We start from the raw sequence: 26,199 nt of genomic DNA on the forward strand, positions 1-26,199 counted from the left end.
TTTGGTTTCTGTGTCTGTCTTACACCCACATTTGTATTAGCATCAAACACAACTATGAACATTAGCAGTGAAGTATAGACACAGTTTCATTTGACGGGGGATTTCAAGGTAAGAGTCTGAGAGGATTTTACTCTAAATATGTAGATATTTTACAAAAGAGGCTATTTTCTACTTAGTCCAACTATTTTTTGGTAACACTGGAATAGCTTTACCCGGTGTAAATGGTATCAAACACAACTACAATAAATGTTAAACTTTTACATAGCACTCTACAAACTTGTGAGACAGGTTAGTAAGCACTAACATATCCTTTGGATAGATGAGGGAAAACTCAGGTTGGAAGGTGACATTCTTAGAATGGAAATTCATACTGTAGAACAGTGTTTCTTAACAACTGATCTGTGGACCAGCGCTAGTCCCTGAGATCTCCCTGACACAATTTAGGAAGGCAGCAAGCCAGTCCCTGGTATCAAAAAGAAACACTGCTATGGGAGACAGCACAGTGCTTAGGCAGTTTAGCTTGGCCAATATACTAGATTAACAAATCAGTCAAGTTGTAGTATTTATAACTGAGCAGTAAAAGGCCATCTCTTCTTTCCTTGGAATCTGCAACTTCTCTGAAGTCATTCATTGTATCTAGAGATCCACTGCTCAAACCCCCTTGCAAACTTGGGAACATTACTCATGCTTGAAATCTGTAGAGAGAAAGTGACTGGCTGCAGGACAGGAACCATGGTTGCTTTTGTGCAGTCCATAGCACCTGGTTGCTTCCAGAAACAAATAATGTACAATGGGTAGAGGACAGGGGACAATAGTGCCAGTCTTGTGAAACTGACTGTCCAGGACAAATTGGCGTGGAGTGCAACAATGAGGAACAATCAGAATGTATGGACATTAATAGGACATGCATAAATCTTGCTGGTTTGAAGGGGACATACAAAATTCAGATGAGAGGTATAGCTTCCAAACTTGCCACCATATATTTTGCTTTCAAATAAGGATCAGAAATCACTGATGACATCGATAATGACAGGAAAGGTTTCTGTTTGACAAACTAAGACTACTTCCTAAACACCAAATGTCCCCTAAACCAGTACCCATTGGTTCCACTTCTGTCCCTAAAGGTGAATAAACTTGAAGTATGGATACCAAAATTCCTCTCGTGTGTATACCACAGCTGACTTGAAAATAAAATGAGCAAACTCCTCTAGTAGGAGAAAGTCTTTAACAGCTTTATTTTCATTAATAAGAATCTTGCTTCCACGCTGCTGAGCATAATAAGCATTATGACCTGGTCTGTTTTTTGTGGGTTTTTTTTCTGACATCAAGAAACCTGATTGGGATGGTGTGCAATTTATCAGGATTAGCATTTATGATACATAGGAGCCTATAGGTATATTTTCTAGGAAATCCAATTTAATTGAGGCCTGTCCATCCAAAAAAGCCAAAAGTCCAGTACTTTTTGCCAGAAGTGGTGTATCTACATTAATCCAAAAGGTTGGGCACTATTCCTACAAAATTGCAGGAAGACAACCTTTTAAGTAGTAAAATGGTTTATTTGTGTATGCTATCTCGTACAAAAGTGTAACAATGTTTCACAGCCAGTTAGCCTAGAGGTGCAAATAAAATCATGATGTCAAATAAGTGTAACATTTGTAGCTACTGTAACAAAAAGACAAAAGGTGAAACCTCCATAGGTCTAGTTTCTAGGAAAAGATTGTTCCTGGTATAGGATTTGATTTTTCCGAGGCATTAGACAAAGAGAAGACTGGAAGCAAGTCAGAAGATTTCTTGGAAGCAGGAGATCTGTTCCAGCTTCTGGGACTGCATTGGGAGAATTTCTGTTGCCCACTGTTAAAAGAACACAGACAGCAAGCAGAAGTCTGGCATTCAGGGAGTATAGTGGAGGGGGCGTGGGTAGTGAAACAATTATGTGCTTTGGATTTTGAAATGGGCAGCAAGCCAATGAAGATTTGAGGACAAAAGATGATTCAGTTTCTGCACACGGGTAAAGGAATCACCACATTCTGGAGAGCTAGGTCTAAGAAAAGGCCATAAAGGAGGAAATTATACTATAGTCAAGGTGAGGAGATGCTGGAAGGTTTGGGAATGAGGAAAACTATATCAGTACAAAAATTTGGCCCCAGTGCTATTGAAGCTCTGGGTTATTTCCTGATTTGATTTTGATTAACAATCTCTAGGGAAGTAAAGAGCCCATGAAATTGAGCTTCAGCAAACAGATGAGACGACTCATTTTATTGCGGTAAGTACCACACTTTTCGCCAGAGTAATTCCTCTGGGAAGAATACAGGGATTGACAATCAAGAAATGAAGTCATAAGTAAAAAAGGAAATTTGAGAAGAGAATGGTATCTGGAGGGGAATGGAGGGCACAGAAGTGTTTTAGAAAGTATGGTGATGGTATCAGTGTGGAGGGCATCAGAGAAGTTACCAGGGGGCAGTAGAAGATGTTTATTACCGTGACTGATGAAGTGAAAGCTTGGAGCAGTGATTTGGTCCACACCCCCTGGGAGCCAGGGGCTGGAGCTGCAGCTGGGGCCAGGAGTTGTTGGCCAAGGCTGAGGGCAGGCCAGGAGCAGAGCTAGGGGCAGAGTGGGGGCTGGATGAGTGTGTGTGAAAAGCCATTGACTCCATGGTCACTCTTCCTACTGGCAGGAGTGAGTTTCATAGTCTAGGTACTACTCTTGGGACACATCTCTCTCCCGCATGTGCAAGCCTCCACTTATGGTAGTGGTCCCCAAAAGTTTTTGTTCCGTGCCCCCACTTACCTGCTCTGCACCCTGCAAGGGACCGGAGCTGGGGCCAGGAGCAGGTGGCCAAGGTCAAGGATGGGGCTGGAGCAGAGCGAAGCTGGGGGCAGAGCAGGCTTGGTGGTGCTCCCTCTCCACCCCTGCTGGCCTGGGCCCTGCTGTGCCCCCCAAACATTCCTTAGCACTCCTGTAGGGGGGTGCACTCCACAGTTTGGGGACCACTGGTTTGGAGGAAGTACCCCGGCTACAAGAGGTAAGGTAGAGGAGAGATCCTTTATACAGCTAAAACAGGAGATGCCAGTATGGATTAGGTGGGAAGATAAGAACCAGGAAATGGGAGGTGGTAGAGAAGATAATAGAGATGGATGCTAAAAAAGAAAAAAAAAAAACAAGTGCAGAGCAGGTGTTACAGGAGATGAGGTGGTTCTGGAGCATGTGTGAGTCCTGTCTGGCAACATGTCAGGCTTTGTTGAGGAGTCAGAGACTCATGCAAGACATGGTTGCAGGGGAAAGGAGGATGGAAGTCTGACATGGACAGAAAAGAGTGTTATATCAAAAGTGATTGTCTCTAGCAATTGATCTGCTTTTCTTTAATGTGGGTAAATGGGTTAAAAGAAATACAGTAGACAGGCAAGTAGGCACTGAGGCTATGTCTACACTGATGGCTGCAAAGTCGCCGCCATCAGATCGACTTATCTGGATCAACTGAGCGGTCAGTGAAGACCCGCTCAGTCGATCCAGAAGTTGACGCTGTTAATCCACCCCTGCAAGTGGCGCAATACACGCAGAAGAGAAGCACAGCAGTTGATGGGAGTTACGCAAGTGTTCTGCGTAGTTTGCGTAACTCCCGTCAACCGCCGACAAATCGCTGGGGTAAGTGTAGACCAAGCCTGTGTGCGTAAGGGCAGGGGATGAAGTGGGGGTGAAATATGTCACTGACCTATTCACTACAATACAAATACAGTGAGAAGGAAGTAGAAGACATCTGATATACGAATACACCAATGGTGAAATCCTGGCACCACAAGTCAATGGCAGTTTTGCCACTGACTTCAATGGGGTTTGGATTTCACCCCCAAAGTACTTCAGCATGGCAAACCGTTTAATCTGAGGAAAAGAAAACTTCATTTAATTATCAATGTACATCATGTCACTTTCAGAATCTTCTGTACGCTCTTTGCCTTCACTTCTTTCTGGTAGGATTGTATTTGTGCTGGTATTCATAAAACCTAACAGGATTTTAAAAAATTAATGTATTAGTTAGAAGTATTATGAAAATAAGCATTTAAAATAACTATTGGGGAGATCTACAAAATTTATGCAATTGTTGAAAAGCTGCATTAGACTGCACCATTTTTGCATTTTCCACGCCAGACAATAAAAAAATCTTTGTTTTAGTTTCTAGTCAATTTCAATTTCTGATTCTCATGCAGTGATAGTACTACAATGTTTGGTTAGAAAATGCTGCAAGCGTTTTTTTTAATTGTTCCAGTGGAATTTTTTAAAAAGAATGTAAATCTTTTTACAAAATCTAATCTGGGGGGAGGGGTGTCAAATTGGCTATTCCTGACACTTTTAACAATAGTCCATTATTGAAAACTCTGCTGTGAGAGAAATAGAAGTATACGGGCTTAGACTCAAACACCTCGTGACTTTGTGTTTAGTGATCTGTGCTTTACACCAGAAGTTGAACATTGTAAACTTCTTTTGATGTTTGAGGAATCTTATGGTTCACTATGCATATTGAGTCAGTGTAAAAGAAAATACCTTTTTAGCCTTTAGTTGCTAAGTGTAAACCTTCCAGATACTCTTGTGTGTTCAACATTACCCCTTCTGTGGCTGGGAAAATGTTCAACCAGTCATGTTTATATTAGCTAGGGATTGTGTAGTTTGTCATGGTAAACTTTGGGAAAAGTCAGGGAGGAGGTATGGCAATAAAGTCATGTCAGAGATAATGGCAAATGTGATGAGATAAATGCATGTTTTATAGTGACCTGGGCCTCTCAGTGTGTATATTTGTAATGCCACATCAAGATCTTGTGGAGTTCTTAGTTATTTCTTCTTATAGTATCGGGGTTTTTTTTGACAGTCAAGAAAGATTAGATATGGAAAATATCTATTAGGTCAGACTATTCCTCAGACACCAGTGCAAGATTCTTAATATGTATTGCCTGTTTCTTAGTCTGAACTAGATTTAAATGTCTCAAACAGTAAGCCTTTCCCTTCCTGTGATATGAGGCCAGATCCTAAATTGGTGTAAGCAGGTGTAGCTTCATTGAAGTCAATGGAGCGATGCTGATTTACACCATCTGATAATCTGGACCATTATTATTCCCATATTATCATTATTAAACATATTGTGGTAGTGTAAGGTCTGAAGCCTTGTTCTTTGACTAAGTAGCTGCAGCCATATTAGCAGAGACAGCCATGAGCTAAGTAGCAGGTAGTCACATCCTACAATCCAGAACTTACATCAAATAATGTAATATCGGTCTGTTAAGAAGGTGCTACTGTCCTAATAGTACCTACCACCACCAGATAAAGAAACAGAACTTAAGACGTTTCAGGAAAACTTTGTTTGGTAGCATTCTGTCTGGCAAAGAATCTCTTATCAACAGCTGGGGTTGTAAAATCTACACTTCTGTACTGGTTGTCTTATGGTACCCATTTCTCTATTGTTTATCTGAATGATTTCTGTCTGGTTCTTTGATTGTTTCTGTCTGTTGCATAACTAACAGTGCAAGAAAATCAACTAAGAAGGTGGGATATGATTGGTTAAAGACCTGTTTCATAATGGGCTAGGATTGGTGTTTTGTATCACTTTAGTTTAAAATGATAGGTCAAGCTAAGCAGGACCCAAGTTTTAGCTATATAACTGAATTCCAAAAGGAAGTTCTTTGGAACCTAACTCCAGGACACAGCCCAAGATCAGAGCTGCCAGACCTCACCACTCTGCCAACTGTATTTACAGAAACTGGAGTCCCCAGATGATCTAATCCTGATTGGCCACCAGGAGGAGTTTGTCTGCCTTATTAGGAGTGGTGAGCATTGTATGCTTAGCATGTGTATTCTGTTTTGTCAATAAATAGAGAATAAGGATATTACAATGTAAGGCTCCTTCACTGGTAAAAGGTTCCGCAAGCCTACAGAAGATTATGCCAGAGCCCTACGGACTGGGACTGGGTGACCCTGAGCCCTAGAGTGTGAATTGGGTAAGGGTAGGTGGCTTTTCCCCAGAGCCCTAAAGATTGGGAACAGGTAGGGGTGCCTTAACCGGATTATGCCTTGAACCCCACGGATTATGGTAAAAGTGAGGTGCCCTAGTGTTTTTGGGTAACAGTAGTGCTTAGGGTTCAACCAGGTCGGGGTCCCATTGTGCTAGGTGCTGTATAAACATATAATAAATGACAATCCTAGCCCCAAAGATTCCATGTTCTAATACGTCTTGCAGCTGGGAAGCTTTTGCAGATCTACAGTCAAAATGCTCGTCTTTATAATTTTATCTCCATTACCCCAGTACCTCCCTACATAATTCCTCTTCCTTTTTGACATTTATACCCTTTTACTCAATTGTTCAACTGTACTATTTTGCTTTGCAATTATCATTTCAAATACTCACTTGTATATTTTGGAGTTGGTCTATTGCACAGGAGGTTACTTTTGCTTAAAGTATCTGCCACTGAGGAAATAACAGCTGAACAGTAGTTGACCTACAAAATAAGTAGTGATTCCTATGTTAATTCAATATGTGTAATCCTTCAGGTTAAGTATCCTTTGCAAGTCTAAAAAATTGAAAATCTAAAGCAGTAGCTATAATTAAACTTCATAAATAGCATTTCTATTAAATCTTGAATGATCAGACTGAGCCATAAATATCTACATTCTATTCTGTTTCTATACACAATTATCTATACGTGGCATATAAACTTTAATTCAGAAAAATAGGTGGCTGAATTTATCTAGCTAAAAATATTTCTTGTGTTGCTGTTGAATTTGGCCATCATTCTTTACATTTGGTTTCAGCATTGTTTATTGAATAAAAAGTATTTTTAAGGAGCTGTGAAAAATGTATTGGAAAAAAGTTCTGCAATGAAAGTAATAAGATAAGCCGGCAAGGTCAAAAGTCCACTGGGGAGCTCTAGTGATATGGAAAACAGTAAATGTACTAATTAGTACTTGGATAGCGCTTAACATTTTTAAACTGTTTTACAAATGTTTATTTAAACACTAGCAGCTTGTCATCAGAAACTTAAGATGGAATTTCCTTGTATTATTAGTGTTCCATATTTGTATGTTAGAATAGCTCTTTGAAATGTCTGTTTGTGTTCAGTATAATAACAAGTCAGTCTAGATCTTATCAGTGGAAATATAACTTGTGACCGAGGATGTGGGCATTTTAATAAACTAAGTATTATTTTTAACAGATAAAAAAATCCAGCTGCCAGCCAGTGTAATTTCTAAATAGTTAATTTTTTCCCCATCAGAACCATGAAATACAGCCTTAGAATAACATTGCAGGCATAAGACAACTTTTTTTAATGAACTGGCAATGGAATTTATGCTTTATTTGTTTTATATACAGTAGAACTTGGATTTATTAATATGCGCTTTGTGAGATCATTGAGAGCTGTGGATCAAATCTTATTTTCCAAAAGCTGGTGCCCATATGTTGTCCCTTTGCTTAAACTGCTCCATGGGGTTTTTGATTTCATGGGAGTGGTTTCGGTTTCCCTGTTTTCAAACACTAGACAATAGTTTCATAGGTTTTTGAGTGTCTCTTGACCACTGTTAAGAGATTTAACAGCTCAAGGGAGGGCTTCAAGGGTTAGGTTTAGGCAAAAAGTTACCTGAAGAGAACTGAACCAGCATTTACCTCAAGAGAGTAGTCCACTGGAGCAAAAGCCTCCAGAGGGAGGGAGAGGTTGGTGTGGCAGAACCAGGAGAGAGAGAGAAATGCTGCTACCCTCCCTTTTCTGTCTAACATTTGGCAGGTCAGTAAAGATTCTCCCCTCCCCTCTCTTCACAGAAATAAACAATAAGGCCACCAGGGCATAAGGATGAGAGAATCCTCTCTTCTTTCTTCATAATGTAAAGTGAACTATTGGGCCAGCCAAGGCCTACATGTCAACACCATCCCGTCCTCATAGAGAAGGCCCAGTCCAAACAGTAAATGAAGAGAATATTAGTGAAAGCACACACACAAAAAAGAAGAAAAACAAAGTACACTAAAAGTGTTACTTACTTGTGATTCCAGAGTTCTAAGCCTTTTCTCTTGCTCTTTCATTCCACTAAAATATTTAGACAAGTTGTCCACCCTAATGCAAACAAAGCAGAGACAAGTACTGAGCTAGACATTTGCAAATTACAGCGACATAACTCTTAATAGACAGAGGGCTAGATCCACAGCCCCACTTCTGGCTGCTCTGCACTTCTGAGGTAGGATGATGCACCCAGAAGGTTGCCTTAAAGGCTCATTTGGGGATTCCCTCCAGCATAGAGAGCAGGTATAAGGAGAATGCAGGGACTGGAGTACACTGCATTCTGGCCAATCCTCAGTGGGCTAATTGCCCCTGGGGAATCATTATAAACTGGCATAAGTTAAAGCAGTCCTTAGACTACTATAACTTGTGCTATGGCCCATTCAGTCCCCAACAGCTCCAAGAATCAGGGAAGGTGGAAAGAGAGTGTAGAGCCAGCTGTGCTGCTCGACCTCGCTTTCCCCAGCGACACACAATGTGAGCTCAGAACTTGTAAGGATTGCACCTATTATATTTTTTCCCCACCAGCTAAGAAGTACTAGCTGTTTCACGAAACTTTTTCAAAGTGTTCTGTTTCCAGAAACTAGTTTCATGCTTTTAATTATTAATAACAAACCTCAATATGTTCATGCTAGCTCTTTCTCCCTCACAAGCTCCAAAAGCTTCTTCAGTGGATAAAAAGCTGGATATGAGTCAGTAGTGTGCCCTGGTTGTCAAGAAGGCTAATAGCATATTGGGCTGCATTAGGAGGGGCATTGCCACCAGGTCACAGGAAGTGATTATTCCCCTCTATTCGGCATTGGTGAGGCCTCATTTAGAATATTGTGTCCAGTTTTGGGCCCCCCACTACAAAAAGGATGTGGACAAGTTGGAGAGAGTCCAGTGGAGGGCAACAAAAATGATTAGGGGGCTGGAGCACAGGACTTATGAGGAGAAGCTGAGGGAACTGGGCTTGTTTAGTCCGCAGAAGAGAAGAATGAGGGGGGATTTTATAGCAGCCTTTAACTACCTGAAAGGGGGTTCCAGGGAGGATGGGGCTAGGCTGTTCTCGGTGGTGGCAGATGACAGAACAAGGAGCAACGGTCTCAAGTTGCAGGGGGAGGTCTAGGTTGGACATTAGGAAAAAGTTTTTCACTAGGAGGGTGGTGAAGCACTGGAATGGGTTACCTAGAGAGGTGGTGGAATCTCCATCTTTAGAGGTTTTTAAGCTGAGGCTTGACAAAGCCCTGGCTGGGATGATCTAGCTGAGGTTAGTCCTGCTTTGAGCAGGGGGTTGGACTAGATGACCTCCTGAGGTCCCTTCCAACTCTAATATTCTATGATTCTATGATTCAGAGCTCACCTGAATATATCCAAACTATTTTAGGCCTCCCTGCTCCTACCCCTTCACTCCATGGCCCTTTTCCCAAGCAGCTCCTTCCTCTCTTGTGTACAGGTCAGTGAAGACCCGCTCAGTCGATCCAGAAGTCGACGCAGTAAAACCACCCCGTCAAGTGGCATAGCGCTATGTTGACGGGAATGCGGTTTCCGTCAGTGCAGTGCAGTGAAGACGCCGCACAAAAGGAAAGCACAGCAGTCGACGGGAGTTACGCAAGCTATGCAGAGTAGCTTGCATAACTCCTGTCAACTGCCGCTGAATTGCCAGGTAAGTGTAGACTGGGCCTCCGATAGCATTCTCCTCTTTCACATGGTGTAAATGGAGACTCAGCTAGGTTTAAAAATACATTGTGGAACAAACATGACATTTGCTGCCAACACATTGTTCAATCCTTGTTTGTTATACCACTTCCCCCAGCCGGTGCCTGTTTTGTAATTTTAGATTGTAAGCTATTTGGTGTAGAGGGTCTGTGCTACTTTGTTTGTACAGTATCTAGCACAATGAGGCCCCATTCTTGATTGGTTCTTATGCACTACTGCAATAAACATGATTAATAATTCCCTTGTAATAATAATGGGGAGCCAGTGAGAGAGCCAGGATCAGGAGCTGCTGATTCCGAGTCATGTGCTCAGACCACTAGGCCACAGTGGTATTCATCAGAGGTGGTGCAAAGACCTTCACTCACAAGCAAACCCACAACCACGTTTCTTAGAGATTTGAACAAGGTCATTTAATTGGATTTTGGCTAGATTTTGTCTTCGGGCATACACGCTGTTAACATGACCAGAATGGGAAGAACCAGGGCTAAAGTACCATGTGAAAGGCTGTTCTTTTAGCATGTCCAGATGAAAGCAAGGAAGTGCTGGAAATCTTGCAAGAAATTCTGAAATGGTGAGATTTCCAACATGATTTTCAGCTAGCTTTTACTTTAGGTTTGGTTGGAATTGCCATCTCAGGACAGTGAGGACTCTAACATTGACTGGAAGAAAGCTACATTCACACAACTCCCACATGTGTACTTCTAAACTAACTGCACTTCGTTTTCAATGTCTTGCTCCCCATATAAGCTTTTGGGAGCACCTTAACTTCAGTATGTTTATCCAAACCTGCAGAACAACAAGGTTCACCCATCACTAGCATCGAAAAAGCTGGATCAGAAATGTTGAAAGATGAATAGAAATGTACTTGTTAAATGTTTTCTTTAGCCTCTCTTCGTTGCTTTCTTTTTTCTTTTGTTCCAGGTTTGCGAGATAATTTTCCTTTTGAACCACCTCCCATGTTATGATTTTTTGATCCAGGCTGTCTGGCAGATCTCTTTCTGTGGAAAAAGACATAAAAGTATGCTTTTATCAAAACCCATGTGTGTGTGTTGGGGGAGCATGCAGAGGAGGGGAGCCTGTATGTACAGGAAGGATGGTCAGTGCCTTGTAGATTTGTCATGTTAAAATTTGGGGGATAAACTGGATTTATTATGGCAGAAGTGTCAGGTTACGAAATTATAGCATAAAGTATTGTGGCTTATGAGTTTTCTTTTAAATGCAAAGTTTTGAGTTATTTTTTCATTGTAAAGGTGTTGACCTTCCTAAAAGTCTGTCTTGCCTTGGCCCAGACATGACCTCTTTCAAGACTGCTTTTATGGATGTCCCAGACTTACTGAATTACACAGTTCTAAGTTATTTACAAATATTGCAAGTTGGTTACTTGTTGACTGTCAGGCCTTATCAATGCCCCCGAGCTAGCTACTAGTAAAGGAAAATGAGAGACTCCAACAAAGAGAGGAGTGAGCTGACTGACAGAAATAGCTGGAGGCAGGACAGTCAGAGGCCTTATTTACTTGAAAGGCAGGAAGCCCAGCAGCACACAGAAACTCAAACGTGTTAGGGAGAAAGAACAGAAAGGATCAAAAGAGCTGGGATGGAGCTTCTACAAAGAGAAAATCTAAATGCCTTCCCCTAGTTCCTAACTCCTTCTCTTCTATCTTTAATTCCATCTATATGGGGTTGATTCTTTGAGTCCTTCTACATTCTAGTCTGTCTTGAAGCACTTCCTCAGAAACTTTGCAGCTCATCAAATCCTTTTGTGTAACATCCATCCATCTTGTTACGGGTCTTCCAACCCTTCTGTTACCCTCCACTTTTAAGTTTAATATCCTGTTTCCTATACAGTCTTATAATCTTGTTTTCACATGCCCAAACTATCTAAGCCTGGATTCCCTCAGTTTTTCTGTATTTGGTACCACTTTCACACTTCCCATAATTCATTTGCTCTGAACATGGTCCATCTCTGTAACTCCAGGCATCCGTCTCAGCATTATCATTTCCACTGTACTCGAGATCTGCTCGTCTCTTCCTCAGTGTGCAGCATTCAGAGCTATACAAAGGCACAGACCTAATTACCATCTTGTAGATCTTTCTCTTCAATTTGATAGGCATTCTCCTATCACAGACAACGCTGCTCATTTCTCTCCATTTGGTCCATGCCTTTCCTGTTCTGCTTATACTGCCATTATCCTCTACTGTCAAACCTGGCTTCCCCTACCTCCTAACATCCTTTACAAACTTATCACCCTACTCTTAATGAGTGAGCTCTGATCAGTTTAGCTGAAATTTATGCCAGGCTTTCTATTATAAACTCCCTAATTGCAATGTTAACCATAGAACCAGCTGGCGGTGAAACAATGGATACTTATCGCTTTTGTATGGTTTGAGCATTGTTTTAAAGTCAAGAAACAACGTTTCAGTTGCATTAACAGCAACAGAAAAGGAGGAGGAATCTGTTTTTTCAGGCTTGTTTAATACACAGTATTGCTATTTTAACAGTGACATTTTGTATGCAGCCAGTTGTTAAACATTTAGTCTTTTCATACAATGGGCATTCCCTTCCATGATCTAAGGGGGATGGAGGTGTGGGTTCAAATGCACTTTATTGTCTAGGCTTATTTATAATAATAATAAACTGTACTCAAGACTGCAAGTAAAACAAACTCAGCTTCTTAATACTCAAATATAAATGCTTTCCTCTATTTATTTGATTTATAAAAACAAATGGCAACCTTTGGGCAATTGGCCATCCTTTAATTTCATAACAACATTTTAAATGCAGTGGACCGCTCACACCACTTTCACAAATGCCCGGGGAAAAAATGGGCCTTACAGCCTGCCCGGAGAACTTACTTATCTGGGCTCTGGCCAATCAGGGGAAAGAGTGAATTCAAAAAAGAATTCTTGCAGAGAACGCCCTGCAAGTGGTCCTCTCCTGTTTGACACAGCTCCAGCTAAAGTGACATTACTGACCTCGACTACCGCAGTACGCCAAAGGAGGGGAGAGGTAGGTTCTCAGGGAGCCAGGTCCCAAAACAATTTAGAGCTTCAGAGGTGAAACCCAACACCTGGAAATCTACTCCAAAGCATAGTGGCAGTCTGCGCAAATGGAATGATGGGGGGCTACTGCAGGAGAACCATGCTGATATTATTCACTTGTATGCCCTCTTTATTAAGAGAGAACACTGCAAAATGATCATTAGAAGCTGAAATATAGTGGGTGCATATACAAATATCTACCTTTAAAAATAAAAACAATGGCAATTTTATGGCAATATTCCCTGCCCCCGCTCTGTAATGGGAAATTCTACTCAAGACAGTCGGACTCAGATGTGGTTTTAAGGGTGCTCCTTATATACTGTTTGCTAAAATTCAGAAGCAGGTTAATAACAGAAACAACAGCTTATTCATCAACATTCTCCAATTAAAAAAAAAATCATTATCTTTTCAGTAATCCAGCCTATTTACCCAGCTTTAAAAGAACAAATTTGTCCATTTAATTGCACTGGATAAAGAACAGCTGATGCCTTGTGGAAAGCTCTAACCCCTCTTATATTAGAAGCTAGATTATAAATCATATTTTTACATACATATTCTTGCATTGTTTATGAATAAAGACATGTCCACGAAAATAGAAACTTTTTTTTTAAAGTTTATTTGCTATCCTCTGTTTCTTATTTACCACCTGTCATCGGGCTATTCTGAATCACCTGGCTGCTAGCTGCTTGTTTACAACTCACCCAGATGTTCCTTTTTGTGCTCCATCTTTTTAAAGATTCTTCTGAGAATCAGATTGACATGGCTAATAATGATAAATGGCGGTGCCAAGGCTGGCCGGCCATGGTATTCCACAATCAGGTTGTAACGCTGAAATTTCCAAAAGATGTCTGCGTTGCCCTGAACAACTTGAAAAGTGTAACTTTAACAAAAGAAACCAAACAAGTATATTAAACTTTTTTCCGCATAATTCTAAAGTTCATTACTATAAAATCCAGAGTATCCTTTTTTTACGTTAATGTCAGTTAATGCTACCCCACTGCTGTAAGTTTCTCATTGTTCCTCCTTAAAATAAATGGTAAAATATGTACACATCATTAGAGATCAAATTACTTGCAATAATTGCCTTCAGACGTAAACAATAAGACACAAGCCTTTTTAAAGATGGTAACTGTAGTTTGCCAGAGTAAGGCTGTGGTCTGGTCTACACTTAAAAATTAGGTTGGCATACACAGGATATGTCTACACTACAGAACCTACGCTGACCTAGCTACGCTTAGTTAGACTCAGTCTACACTGAGAGGAGTTTTTCTGCCAGTGTAGGAAGGCCCCCACCCTGAATGATGCTAGTTATGCTGACTGAAGCATTCTTCTGTTCACATAGTTGCATCTACACTGGGAGTTTTGTCAGCATAACTACCTTGGTCCGGGATGTGAATTTTTCATGCCTCTGACTGACACAGCTATGCCAACCTAACTTCTAAGTGCAGACCAAACCTATCTCAGGCAATCATACTGGGACAGATCCTCTGCTGGTGTAAAACAGCACAGCTCCAATGATTTAAAGGGGCTATGTTAGTCCCTACACCATTCAAAGGATGCCCCTCTGAGAGGATCCTTTATGGGCAAGTCCACCAGATGCTTTCACCTGCAGATTTGTACAAAGTGGCTTTTGTGCAACCTTGTATATATGTGGATTGTAACTGATTTTTTTTCTTTGTAAAGGGGGGAAAAAGGTTTGTTATGTTTTTTTTCCTTTTGAGGGAGATAGTGAAAGGGTGATGGGAAATTAAGAACTGTGGGATCATAAAAGTTTCCCTTCAAACTGAAGATTACCACCAATTAGTAAAATTGCTCATAGATCCAAAATGCTTAGACAAGAGCATTTATGTATATATACATACATGCATTCTTATTAACCCTTCTCTTCCCTCCCCAATCCCCATCTCAGAATTAATTAATTTAATTGACACTTGCCTGAACATAGCAATCAGGAGATTCATAAGTAGCACATTGGTGACCAATAAGAAAATGACCAATAGAAGTATGACAAGCCAATTGGCATAGGTATTAAAACATGATGAATTTTCCTGCGGACTCGTCGGTGTTGAGGTACAGTTCCCAGAATACATGCGAGATGCTGTAATGTGGGGAGAGGGAAATAAAGCAATAGTTTTATATTTATAGAAGGCCTATCTGCATAGCAATTTAAGGTGTAATTGTAGTCTGGGTAGGCATACCCAAGCAACTTTAACAGAGCTAGAATGAATAGCAGTGAAGATGTGGTGGCACAAAGCCTGGTGCAGGCTAAGAAGCTGGGTTACATAACCATGGTCCCTGGTGGGCTTGTATGGTCCACACTGATTTACCTCATGCCAGCCCATCTTTGTTATTATTGTCACCTGCGCAAGCCAGATTAAAGCTAGCATGAGGATGCTTACCCTACAATTACACCTTAAATGGCAGTGTGGCCCTACTCAGCATGTTCTGCTGCTACTTTTAATCATTAAAATGGTCATGATTGCCTCTCAGTTTGTTCTACATCAGGATGTTGGATTTTGCTCAAGAATTTAACATGGTGCCTGAAGCCTGAGGTACTATGTGCCATAGATAAATAAACTGTGAACAACAGCTGACTTAGCATCCCTTGACCTGTCTTCTTTTAAGAAGACGAAACTCAGACAACAAACAATGCATTTTCTGTTAAGATACAAATCAAAAGCAGTGACTGTATTGATGACTTAATAAGAGATATAATCTCTACTAGATGCAACCACTTGGGAAACCTCATTCTGAATGTCTGAGATTTACTATATTTCAAGCCCCATGGCAGTGCTTAGACTTTGCTTAGACTAAGAGCCGGGTTTGAAGCTTCTGCATTTAAAATAATGATTCTCTACTGCTTGAGCCACAGGAATAATTCCTTCCTCTGAAAGCAGCAGACGATTCAACTTTTTAGGTGGACTAGAGAGCCAAAGTTTCTAATGTGGGTTCAATATACACACCCTTGCTTTAGAATTGTGAGATACGCACTCCAGCAGGATTTAATTGTCAGAGCTACTGAATTTTGCTGCTCCTCTAGTGCCAAGATGGCCTTTACAACTGGCCATTTGGAGATGTTCCCAGACAGGTTTTCATTTTGAAGAGTCGATTGAGGCCTATTGAATATTCTCTTCAACTTAAACAAAACCCCCTCTATGAGTGTCTTACAATGTTTACCACCTTGGAATTTTGCCTTTCAGGAAAACGTGCTTGAAGCTCTTTTAAAACTATAGTTATTAATTGAACGTCAAAGCCAATTTTCAAACTTCATTTTTCTTTCAGGAATCCTGCAAATAAATAATAGTCTTTTCTATCATCCCCAGCCTGTCCTGTAAATCTTCTAATTTCTTAGTGATTAGTTTGGAGTTCTTTGTTTTAGCAGCTAGGATCTCCCACACTCGCGCCTCCTAACTGGCACCTCTTGATTATATATTTAACAGGAGAAAACTCTCCACGGAAACCTGCTGTCTTGACTTTCATACTGTCCCTGATGGCTTCTCCCAGACATCATTTCATCTGCTAATAAACAGAGTGAATGTAAGGGAATGTTGGCTTGCTTTATTTATGCCATTGTACCTCTTTGGCTCACCGTATACTTCCTCATGCTTGATTTGGATTTAAGTATTGTTGTTAATGTTTGGCACTGCTGAGAATCGGGATTCTGTAGCATTTTATCAGATTTTCTTAGGATATGGTTTACTCTGTATTTATGCTGCTTCCATGGGTAATGCCACCATAGTACTCTTCTGTTCATGTACTTCTATTTCTGGTGGGTCAACTGGTTTACTTGTATACTGTTTTGTTTGAAATGCCTGAACCTTCAGCTACCAGCCTCATTCAGTTTTGGATAATTCACTCCCAATATAAGTTGGTGCTGCCTCCTGATAGTGACTCTGAAGTGTACAAGGGCTTGTCTACATGCAGAGTTGCACTGGTTTAACTAAAATTGTGATTTAAAAAAAAAATCTTATTTAGTTAAACTGGTGCAAAAGGCTATGCAAATTCTCTTATTTCAGATTACACCAGGCTTATTTGGATTTAGGTTAAGTCATTTAGGAACAGGTTTAAATGAAGTAAAGTCATTGAAGTAAGGCAACAACTCAAGGGATTGCACCGGTTTAACTGTGTAGACCAGGCCTGCACTGATGCTGCAGCACAACTCGACAATGTACATTATAACATCAAGATATTACAGTGCACGTCATTACATCATAACATGCAGATTTTTTCCTACAGGATAAAGATAAGAAAGTGACAATCCCAGTGTGGATGCCTGTGCTCTGATTAATGCTACTTATTCTATGGTAGCCTGATCAGTTAAAAGCCAGTTCCTCACTGTCTATTTCATTCAGTGGAATCTGCCCAAATATCTGAAGGTAGGGACGATAAAGCACTCTTCTGAATATCCATTCCACTCGGCTGTCATCAGGATGGAGCAAGGCTTGAGTCGTCACACCATAGGCAATGAGCCATACACTCAGGAAAAAGAGAAAGAAGAAAACATCCTTCATCTAAAGGAGAGAAAAAAAATATTGACTGAAATGAATATAAAGAGCCAGCACAGGGTTTCTCTCATTTCTTTAAGAGCTTATTTTTTTAGGTGGAATGAGAGAAATTATTGTGTACACTTTCCTTTTTAACCCTCTCCCATCATGCCATACTTGTTCTGTGATCAGGATTCCTTTTGTGACCTCTTTGATGACCACTCCAGATAAGGGCATGTTTTAATTCAGATTATTACCTTTATGTGATTAAAAATGTGCTGTATTCCAGATATCAAATATAGGCTTTCTATGACATCTTGCAGTAGGATTGACTGCCTTGCTGAAAATAGGATAATCTGATGTTCTGCTAAACTCCCCATCCCAACAGTGAATCCCAAATGACTTTACTCACTGTAGAATTCTAAACAGCTGTTAAATATTGATGTATGGAAGGATCATGTAAATTTTGCTTGGGTTTCTCTGCTGAGTAAAATGATGACTGAAGATTAGTTTTTAGGATCCTCTACTTTTAAACACTGTGTTTCTCCAGAAAAGCAAAAGTAATTGTGTCCTAAAAAACTAAGTTAAAAAACAAATACATGTTTCAAAGCTGAAAGCCTAGGCCTTTTAGTCCTCCAGGAGATCATTTGAAATTCCATTTAGTAAAACAAGCTAAAACAGACGAGATAGTGGGAGTATCTCAGATTTTTGCCAATTTACTTTGTAGCCTGAGATCATTTCAAATTTGTCTATAGAGAGGGGACTGTGATGTTGTGGTTGCTAAAAAGGAACGATAGATGGTCTGGATATATTTCTTTGTGATCTTTATTTGCTACTTGAATTTTTTTAAATAACTGGATTTGCCCTATTTTTTGAAGCTACTAGTTTTATAGCAAGATGAAAAACAAGTTAATAGGCAATTTTGGCTTGTCTTTCTATTCAAGGAGAAAGGCCTGATGTTAACCCATTTGATATACCTTTGGAGCCAATATCATTTAGTGAAATACAGTTCCCTTTCTTTGACATAGGGCTCAATCCTGTACCACTGAAGATGAGAGTTTTTCCATTGATTTGGATAGGACAGGATCAAGTTCATATTTTATGGCCTTGTCTACACTAGAGCTTTTTTTCCCCTGCATTGTAAAATATGAATTGATTCTGTGACTGAATACAATTATAAATGCAGTAGACCCTTCACAAACACTTGTTTGTAGTCACAATTTAGCCTAGTGCTCAGCCTGGACGAGTTGGGAGCTGCAGGTGGGAGTTGCTCTCACTTGCAATCGGTAAGTGTAATTTACAATAAAAACCTATAAGTACTGTGTATGTGGCACTACACAAGCATTGATACATGGTTTTCATTTATCCTCTTGTTACTCCCAGCAATGGGATGTAGGAGTCCCAGTTATTCCACTGGTGCACAGATGTGAACCATCTGGTAGCTTTTAAGTTTATTAATCATCTAAGCCTTGTCTAGAATAGAGTTTCTGCTGAGCGCTAGGGTGAGCTGTGATTGGAAACAAATGTTTGTACATGGCTATATTAGCCTTTACAGTCAGATTAACTCTCGTTAATTGTTAACATGTGCTGTTTGACCTATATGATTAACATACCCAAATAAAAATCACCAAACTGTTCATGTCTGTAAAAGTGCAGTAACTGGAACTCTTGTACATTTCCTGCAGCAGTATGGTAGTCAATGAAAACTCTGCATCAACACTTCTGCCTTATAACATACACACAGAGCACTAACTCATTTTCATTGCAATTGCGGTTAGAAAGCAGCTGCTGCCTCCTCCAGGCACCAATCCAGATTATCTCTACAGGGCTATGCTCCTCCCTGCCACTGACATAATGTAACTGGTTTGTCTCCCATTTCAGATTCTTTGCCCCTAAAGAACATAGGCCCAGATCCTCAGAAGCATTTAAACACCTAACTCACATTGACATTAACAGGACTGAGAAGCCTAAATACTTTTGAAGGTTGAAGATTTGAATAAAACAGAGGAGAACAAAGAAGAAAGAAAGAAAGGGCTCATTTAAGAGTTGCCCTGCACTGTTGTATAATCACTTACACCTGTGCAAAGTGGCTGTAAAATGCACTGGGATAAATGACTACACAAAGTGCAAGGCAATGCTGAACTGGATCCAAAACCTACATGTTACAGAGCTCTTTGAGAGGAGCCACATCTGGCTGATAACAGCTGTAAGACTACAATGATGATATCATATAAGCCAAACTAGAGCACTTTAAAAAAAAAGCCTTATAAACTGATTTCCTTACAATTATAGTGCTCAAGAATTTGTTGTTTTGTTTGTTTGTTGCTCTTCGGCACCCACAATAATTTCTCTTTGGGAGACCTCATACTCACCATTCTTTCCACAATTATGATCTTTGGCCCTAGTTGCTTGTGAATGGCAAAAATATGTATTAGTCTAAGAGTGAACACCATGAAATCAATGGCAAGTATTGTACGGCCGGCTTGAAATGTTGAGGTCAGCATCCTGCAAAACAGACCGAATGAAATAGCCTGAGACACCGCCCAGACACCTTGTTTATAGAGTTATACATGCCAATTCAATGTAGAGTCTAGGCGAGGAAAGGGTGTGTGCTTAGGCTTTATATCTCACATGAGTCATGGGCATCACTGTAAAAAAAAATGTAACATCTGCCAACGAGAAGCACCCAGCAGTTGCAGAAACACCAGCCTCCCTATGTCAGCTATGGTGAGGCTATATAAGCCCCTAGGCTACAGAGATGTGATGTGAGTGAGTACATTGACTTGATATCGTCTGAAAGAGGAAATGGTGTTTCTGCGTGCAAGTGTTTCTATGTGCCAAATAAGTCTATGTCACAGCCTCTTTTAGCCCAGCAGAAATTGAGTATGTTGTGGTCTTGGCTCATAGAGGGGTGCTTTCTGCCCAATTTACCACCAATATAGATTCTACTGTCTCAAAACTGATGAAAAATAAAAGCCAGAATCTTCCCTCAGATGCATTCCTGTGGACTGTGGCAGGAATAGTCCATGCTTATCTCATGTTATATTGCATGCACACCTGGTTCCATTTTACTGATATCTGACCATGACACATGAAACAGGTACAGTGGCAAAAGATACCAACCTGCAGGTCACTCCAATTATGAACAGAAAGATGGCCACCATATCACATTTATTCCAGTTATCCTCCATGTACAGTTTAAATTTCTTAATTAAATTCATGTCTTCATCTGTAAAGAAACTCTACAAGAGAACAACAATTATCAGTGTTGCCAGCTCTTGTGATTTTATTGTGTGTCCTGTGATGTTTCCTCTTTTTCTGCAAGACCCAGCTCCTCAAGTCAAGTAACTACATGAGCATCTCAGCATTTTTTTTTAAAGAAGGTATGTTTCTGGCCCCTGTGGTAATAGAGAAAAGCTTGAAGCCATGATCCAACTGCACACTAAAAGCTCAGACACCAGAATGCAAATAAAAAGAACCCAACAGATATTATTTAAAAAAAAATCTCATGATATTTAAGTCAATCTCATGAGTTTTTTACAGGCTGACTCATAATTTTCAACATTTGGGGTTGGCCCTATTTGTTTTTCTTTTATAAAAATCTTTTCAATCAGACTGATCTCTATTTCCAAGCATTGGTGCACTCAAACAGCGCATTCACACCCTGGATGCTTCAACTGCCACTAATTAGCTCTGAGCAGCCAAGTAGCAGCTGGCTCTCTTACTTAGGTGTTTCATGTTTCAAAATGGGGCTCTTGATGCTCTAAGGATGTATTATAAACAATCCTCAGCCCAAATGTGCTCTCTGATCACCTCAGCACTACAGTATATAGCAGCCTGTCGGAACATCTTTAAAATGTGCTCAAATTGGTGGCCACCTTCCGAGCTTTCACAGTGTTGCAAGCCATGGCCATTCAAAGCTTCCTAGTAGAAGTGGGGCTATAATATTGATTCTCATGCTTCAGGAAGATGGGTTCCAACTGCTTGAGCTAAAGGAGAAGGCCCACTAATTCCTTTAGTATCAGGGTCTGTGACAACAAGGTAAATAGTCCAGTTACCCCCCCACCATAGGCATTTGTATATACACAAACGAGGCAGTTCCCTACAGTATTTCAGCTGCTAAATCAGGCAGTTGAGGATAGTCTAACAATAATTGCAAGATTTGATTTTTTAAAAGATTTCTCCATTAAGCATCCGTAATGAACTGAAAAGCATTTTAGAAAAACAAAAGTTAAGAGCCAAACTCATTAACCTCTTCACTCCTGAATATAAATATATATATAAAATTCTGGAGTAAGTGGGAGGCAAAAACAGTGTCAGATGGGATCATTCCAAGAGGAGAAAGTAGGGTGGATTAGCAATTCTGGGGAAGGGAGCTTGGTCATGGTGAGTGGAGATGAATAGGTAAACAGCTGGTAGAACAGAGGAAAGACTCAGCAATCCCAGAGCATCAGCAAACTACCTGGAATATTGGTAGCAGCTGGAGCTGTCCTGGAAGAACAAGGGTAGAGCTGCAGCTACCTGTGATGGAGGACTGGCATGTCAGCTGGGTGTGTGTGAGGAGGAAATACATAGCCCACTCTATGTAATAAAAAGGTAAAGAGCAATGAAATTTTTTTTTGTTTTTTTGAAGTGTTTTCCTGTGTGAAACTGTTCCTGACTTTCCACTTCTTGAAGACAATGGGATTACACAGCCTGTAAATCAACACAGAATCTTACTACCTGAATTTAGTACACTATTGTGAAGGTATGTGGGAGGTTACTGACCTGTCGGATTTCCTCCAAGACCAATGTAAAAACCCAAAAGTAAAGTATAATCTCTTTAACAGAAGGACCCTCTGGTGGTGCTGGTTTGAAGTCCAGTAATAGGACATAGGTAAATAGAAACAGAAAAGCAAAATACATGATAACATTCCCCATAAATACTGTTACAGGGGCACTCCAAAACTTTTTCCAGCGAGTAAACATGAATGTTGCCCATGCTATGTTTTCAGAAGGGCTCTGCTTTTCTAATTTGACGACTGCCCTGAAAAACAAAGAGAGCAAATTATAGTGACAACTTCCTAAAAACTGTTTGTAAAACTGATCCTGTGCTGAGTATCTTCTCTCTGCTAGTGACGGTGAGATCTGCAGCTGGTGTATGTTAGCGGAGCTCCATTGATTTCAATATACTGATTTATGCTAGTTGAGGACCTGGCCCTCAATAGTCTTAGTTCTCCTGGAAGTCACTGGAGGCACCTTGCTATAGCAGAAACTTTACCAGGTACAGCATTTAAGCTTTGTATGTCTTAAAAAAAACTGTACTAAATCTAGTTTTAATTCCTTTATCTTCATGTTTGCTTTTCAATACAGTGGATTGGGTTTTCTTATTGTTTGGTTGGTTTTGTGGTGGTATGTGTTTGATTTTTTTTTAGTTTTTGGTGGAGGGCTAGGATTTTAACATACCCCCTAGAGCATTTGCAACACAAACACTGCAACATCATGCTAGTGCATGAGGCCCGAAAGGAAAATAGATTAGTTGCTATTCATTGTCCAAAATGTGAGAGATGTGAAAAGTGAACAGCCACCATAAATATGAAAAGAAAACTTATCTTCTAAAATTATTTTGATTTTGATAAACTAAGGTACTATTATTCACTTAGGTGAGGGCTTTCTTTTTAAATATATAATTTTAAACATGTGTTCCTTTAGGACCAGACTGAAATACCCTTACTCGTATTAAGTAGTATCTCACTTCTTGAATAGTTTCATTGATTTCAGCAACACTACTCCAGGAATAAGGTACTATTCAATATGAGCAGTGGTATTTCAGTCTGGCCCTTAAGCTTAAAGTTCTAGTGAATCACTAAAAAGTATAACATTGCTTTTCAGTAAAGAAGTCAGGCTTGTAAGTCATTAATATAAATGCTGGTTGCATTGGGGTTGTCTGAGTGTTATGGTAACTGATTAGAAAATCTGGCCATATATCTGCAAAATGTGCTGCAGTCCTTCAGGATATAAAGTTCTATCTACTGTAAATGTAAGTTATTCTGTGCATGTAATGCAAAAGACATATATCTGACAGTGATCTGATTCAGTAAAATCTCATGGTACTATTGCTAATTTTAAAATATTTTAATTCGTAGCCAGCTTGTTCTCCCTGTTTGATTCTGCAGTGAAGTTGTCAATACTAAATTCACTGCATGAATGCAGCCATTCCCATGGCAGTAGACTGATGTTGTAAACAAATAATTATGACATCACTGCAGGATTCAGAAGAAGAAACGGAGCTGGGAAGCAGAGAAACCCCTTGTTAAAATAAACTCCTGAGACAATAACAAATGGACCAGAAAACACAGTGGCCAAGAACAATATGCCTCCCTTCAATCTGAGGACATCAAAACATTTAGTAGCCATGAACGAATAACTGCCTTCTTGAGAGAGAGGTGCTCTTATACCCATTTTATGGATGAGGAAATAGAGAAACTACTGACTTTCCAAAGTGTCACCAATTCAATGCCAGAGCTATGAATAAAAACCAAGAATTCTGACTCTGTCCACTATTCTCACTATAGGACATTCTCTCAACTTCAGTTGTTCAGACCTTTCAAAGAATGCTAGTGATACAATCAAGTATATCAATGATTTAATCATGGTTTTTTTTTTTTTAACAGTATGAGGCTAATTAGGTATTCAGCTCCTTTTAGCATCAGTGGGAAAGGCATACTTGTCAAGGGGAGAATATCTCCCTGACTTACAATGAAAACCTTTTGGCCACCTTCAGATCTAGAATTGATGGTTTTTTGGTTAAGACGCTAGACAGGGACTCAGGAGATCTGGGTTCAATCATTGGCTCAGCCATGGAATTCATGTGGATCCTCGGCCAAGTCAAATAACCTCCCTCAGCCTGTTTACAGGATGGGGATGATGATAAAGTATCTCCTTTCTCCAATCCTGCCTCTTGTCTACTCCTATGCTACAAGGGAAGGTGTGATTGTAGCGTGGGGTAGGCATGCCTGCCCTAGTTTTAATCTAGCTGGCAGGGATAACAATAGCGGTATAGAGGTAGTGGCCTGGGCATCAGCACAGGCTGACAACCAATCACAGCCTTCAAGCACAGTGCAGTCAGACCTTCAGCATCTCAGAGCAAAGCCTGTTTCTTATGATGTGTATCTATATCAATTAGCCTGCTAGGAGTCTGATTGGGATAGAAATGTCTAGACGCTACTATAATAAACATAATTATTTTGGATTTGGCTGTGAAGACCTGGGTAGAGAGGGATAAAGTATCAGACAGTTCAGATCCAAAATTTGGATGAGTTCAGAGTCCGCTTTCTGCTTGTCTTTCAGCAGCCAGCTGCTCAGTCCTGTGCAGTTTTAGGCCTTAAATCCAACTCCTAGCAGCTGTCGTTAGCTGAATGGAATGCTCAGAGGAGACTTGAGCGAATCTGGCTAATACACAGGCCAGCAGTGCTATATAGACTGAAGTTGCTTTGTTCATTTAAAAATAACGCCATGCTTCTATTTATCGTCCCTTTTCCATTTACACAGTAATAACAATAATGACCTTGGTGCAGGGCATTTCCTGAGGATTAATGACTGACAAGAGTACCTCAGGTGCCCTTTGGGTTATCTGCTAGTCATTAATTCCCAAGAAATGTCCTGTGCTTTGACTGTTGTGTCTTAATTAAACTTCCCAACAATATTAACTGACTGACTCAGACTTACCTGTCCCCCTCCTTGGTAAAAAGCAAAGTCCTTTCGGTGTCTAGGTTGTCTAGCTCGCTGAATGTCTCTGGCTCGTTCTTTGATTGTTCTTTCTCGCTGTAAGAAAATCTTTTTATTGAAAGATAATGGAAGGCAGCTCTTCTCTGCTAAACTGAGATCTATGCAGCTATGTTACAGGAGTCTAACCTGGGATCTCGCCTTGGTAAGAGGCTAGAGGGAGCTTGTGACACTGTGTATTCTGCACCCTAGGGGGGTGGTAATCAGAAGATCCAGCACAGAAGGGGACCTGTAACACATGCTAATACATTCTCATTTAAGCACAGTAGGAGGCTGCACCAGGCCTACACAATGGTTAAGTACCACTTATGACCTCTTAGATTATGTCTAAACTGCAGCTGAGAGATGTGATTCCCAGACTCATGCTAGCTCTGCTCAAGATGGTGCACTAAAAATAGTGTGGGCATTGCAGCAGCACAGGTGGTAGCTTGGGCTAGCTGCCCGAGTTCAACCTGCCTACCCCCCTGGGTCCGAGCGGCTGCCTGTGCTGCAATGCCTATGCTATTTTTAGCACACTAGCTTGAGTGGAACTTGCATGAGTCTCTTTACCCACACCGGGAATCACATCTCCTTAGGTGCGGACGTACCTTTAGGGCTTAATGGCTGACTAACCCTGGATTTGGCCCTCTGCCCAGAGGTGAATTTCGCCCTCATTTCTTTCTGTGATGATTTCTGTGTATGCGCTATGAGATTTTTCCACTTAACTGTCTCTTATGGATTCTTTTTTCCCCTTGGATATCTTTCACACACACAAACGTTTTGTTTATACCTGAATACTATTAGATTAGTGTAGATGAGAAGAGGACAATAGAATCCACAGATTAACTTCAGGATTGGCGTGCTTGTTGACATGTCTCCCCACCATATTTTTGTCAAGAAAGCCTGAAAGTCAAAAAAACAAAACCTGGCTTTGACGCAAGGCAAATGAACATGCAGCTAAATCATGTTTTTCTTTTATGGAACCTTGAATCGTGGGGTGAGAAACACTACCAAAAACTAGATTGTGGGTATATCTTCACTGCAGAGTTAACTCCAGTTACCTACACTCTTACTTCTCTCGAGATAACCTAGCTCAAGGAAAAGCAGCTGTATCCAGGCCCGCACTCAGGCTTCAGGGGACATATCCCATGGTTCTTTGTGCTGCAGTAAGATGAGCTGATCTATGAATTCTTTCCCAGCGAATTGC

General features: G+C 40.5%; 1 protein-coding gene and 1 long non-coding RNA gene across 2 annotated transcripts in view; one reads left to right on the forward strand and one right to left on the reverse strand.

Annotated features, from left to right (window-relative positions):
• Positions 1–2,847: 2,847 nt before the first annotated feature.
• TRPM5 (transient receptor potential cation channel subfamily M member 5) overlaps positions 2,848–26,199 on the reverse strand; it is a 67,926-nt gene continuing 44,574 nt past the window's right edge. Inside the window, exons 15-26 of the mRNA XM_067540609.1 lie at positions 25,783–25,895; positions 24,957–25,052; positions 22,017–22,275; positions 20,373–20,491; positions 19,622–19,754; positions 17,102–17,276; positions 14,701–14,863; positions 13,467–13,645; positions 10,592–10,724; positions 8,013–8,085; positions 6,390–6,480; positions 2,848–3,999 (exon numbers count right to left, since the gene is read on the reverse strand). Of these exons, the coding sequence (XP_067396710.1) occupies positions 3,899–3,999; positions 6,390–6,480; positions 8,013–8,085; positions 10,592–10,724; positions 13,467–13,645; positions 14,701–14,863; positions 17,102–17,276; positions 19,622–19,754; positions 20,373–20,491; positions 22,017–22,275; positions 24,957–25,052; positions 25,783–25,895 (1,635 nt within the window). The 3' untranslated portion in view covers positions 2,848–3,898. The remainder of the gene's footprint in view (positions 4,000–6,389; positions 6,481–8,012; positions 8,086–10,591; positions 10,725–13,466; positions 13,646–14,700; positions 14,864–17,101; positions 17,277–19,621; positions 19,755–20,372; positions 20,492–22,016; positions 22,276–24,956; positions 25,053–25,782; positions 25,896–26,199) is intronic.
• LOC137148090 (uncharacterized) overlaps positions 21,856–26,199 on the forward strand; it is a 34,689-nt gene continuing 30,345 nt past the window's right edge. Inside the window, exon 1 of the long non-coding RNA XR_010918435.1 lies at positions 21,856–21,996. This is a non-coding gene — a long non-coding RNA (uncharacterized lncRNA). The remainder of the gene's footprint in view (positions 21,997–26,199) is intronic.

The sequence above is a fragment of the Emydura macquarii genome, unplaced genomic scaffold, assembly GCF_026122565.2.
Source record: "Emydura macquarii macquarii isolate MOO-44397 ecotype Brisbane River unplaced genomic scaffold, CSIRO-AGI_Emac_v2 contig_587, whole genome shotgun sequence".
Lineage (NCBI taxonomy): Eukaryota > Metazoa > Chordata > Testudines > Chelidae > Emydura > Emydura macquarii.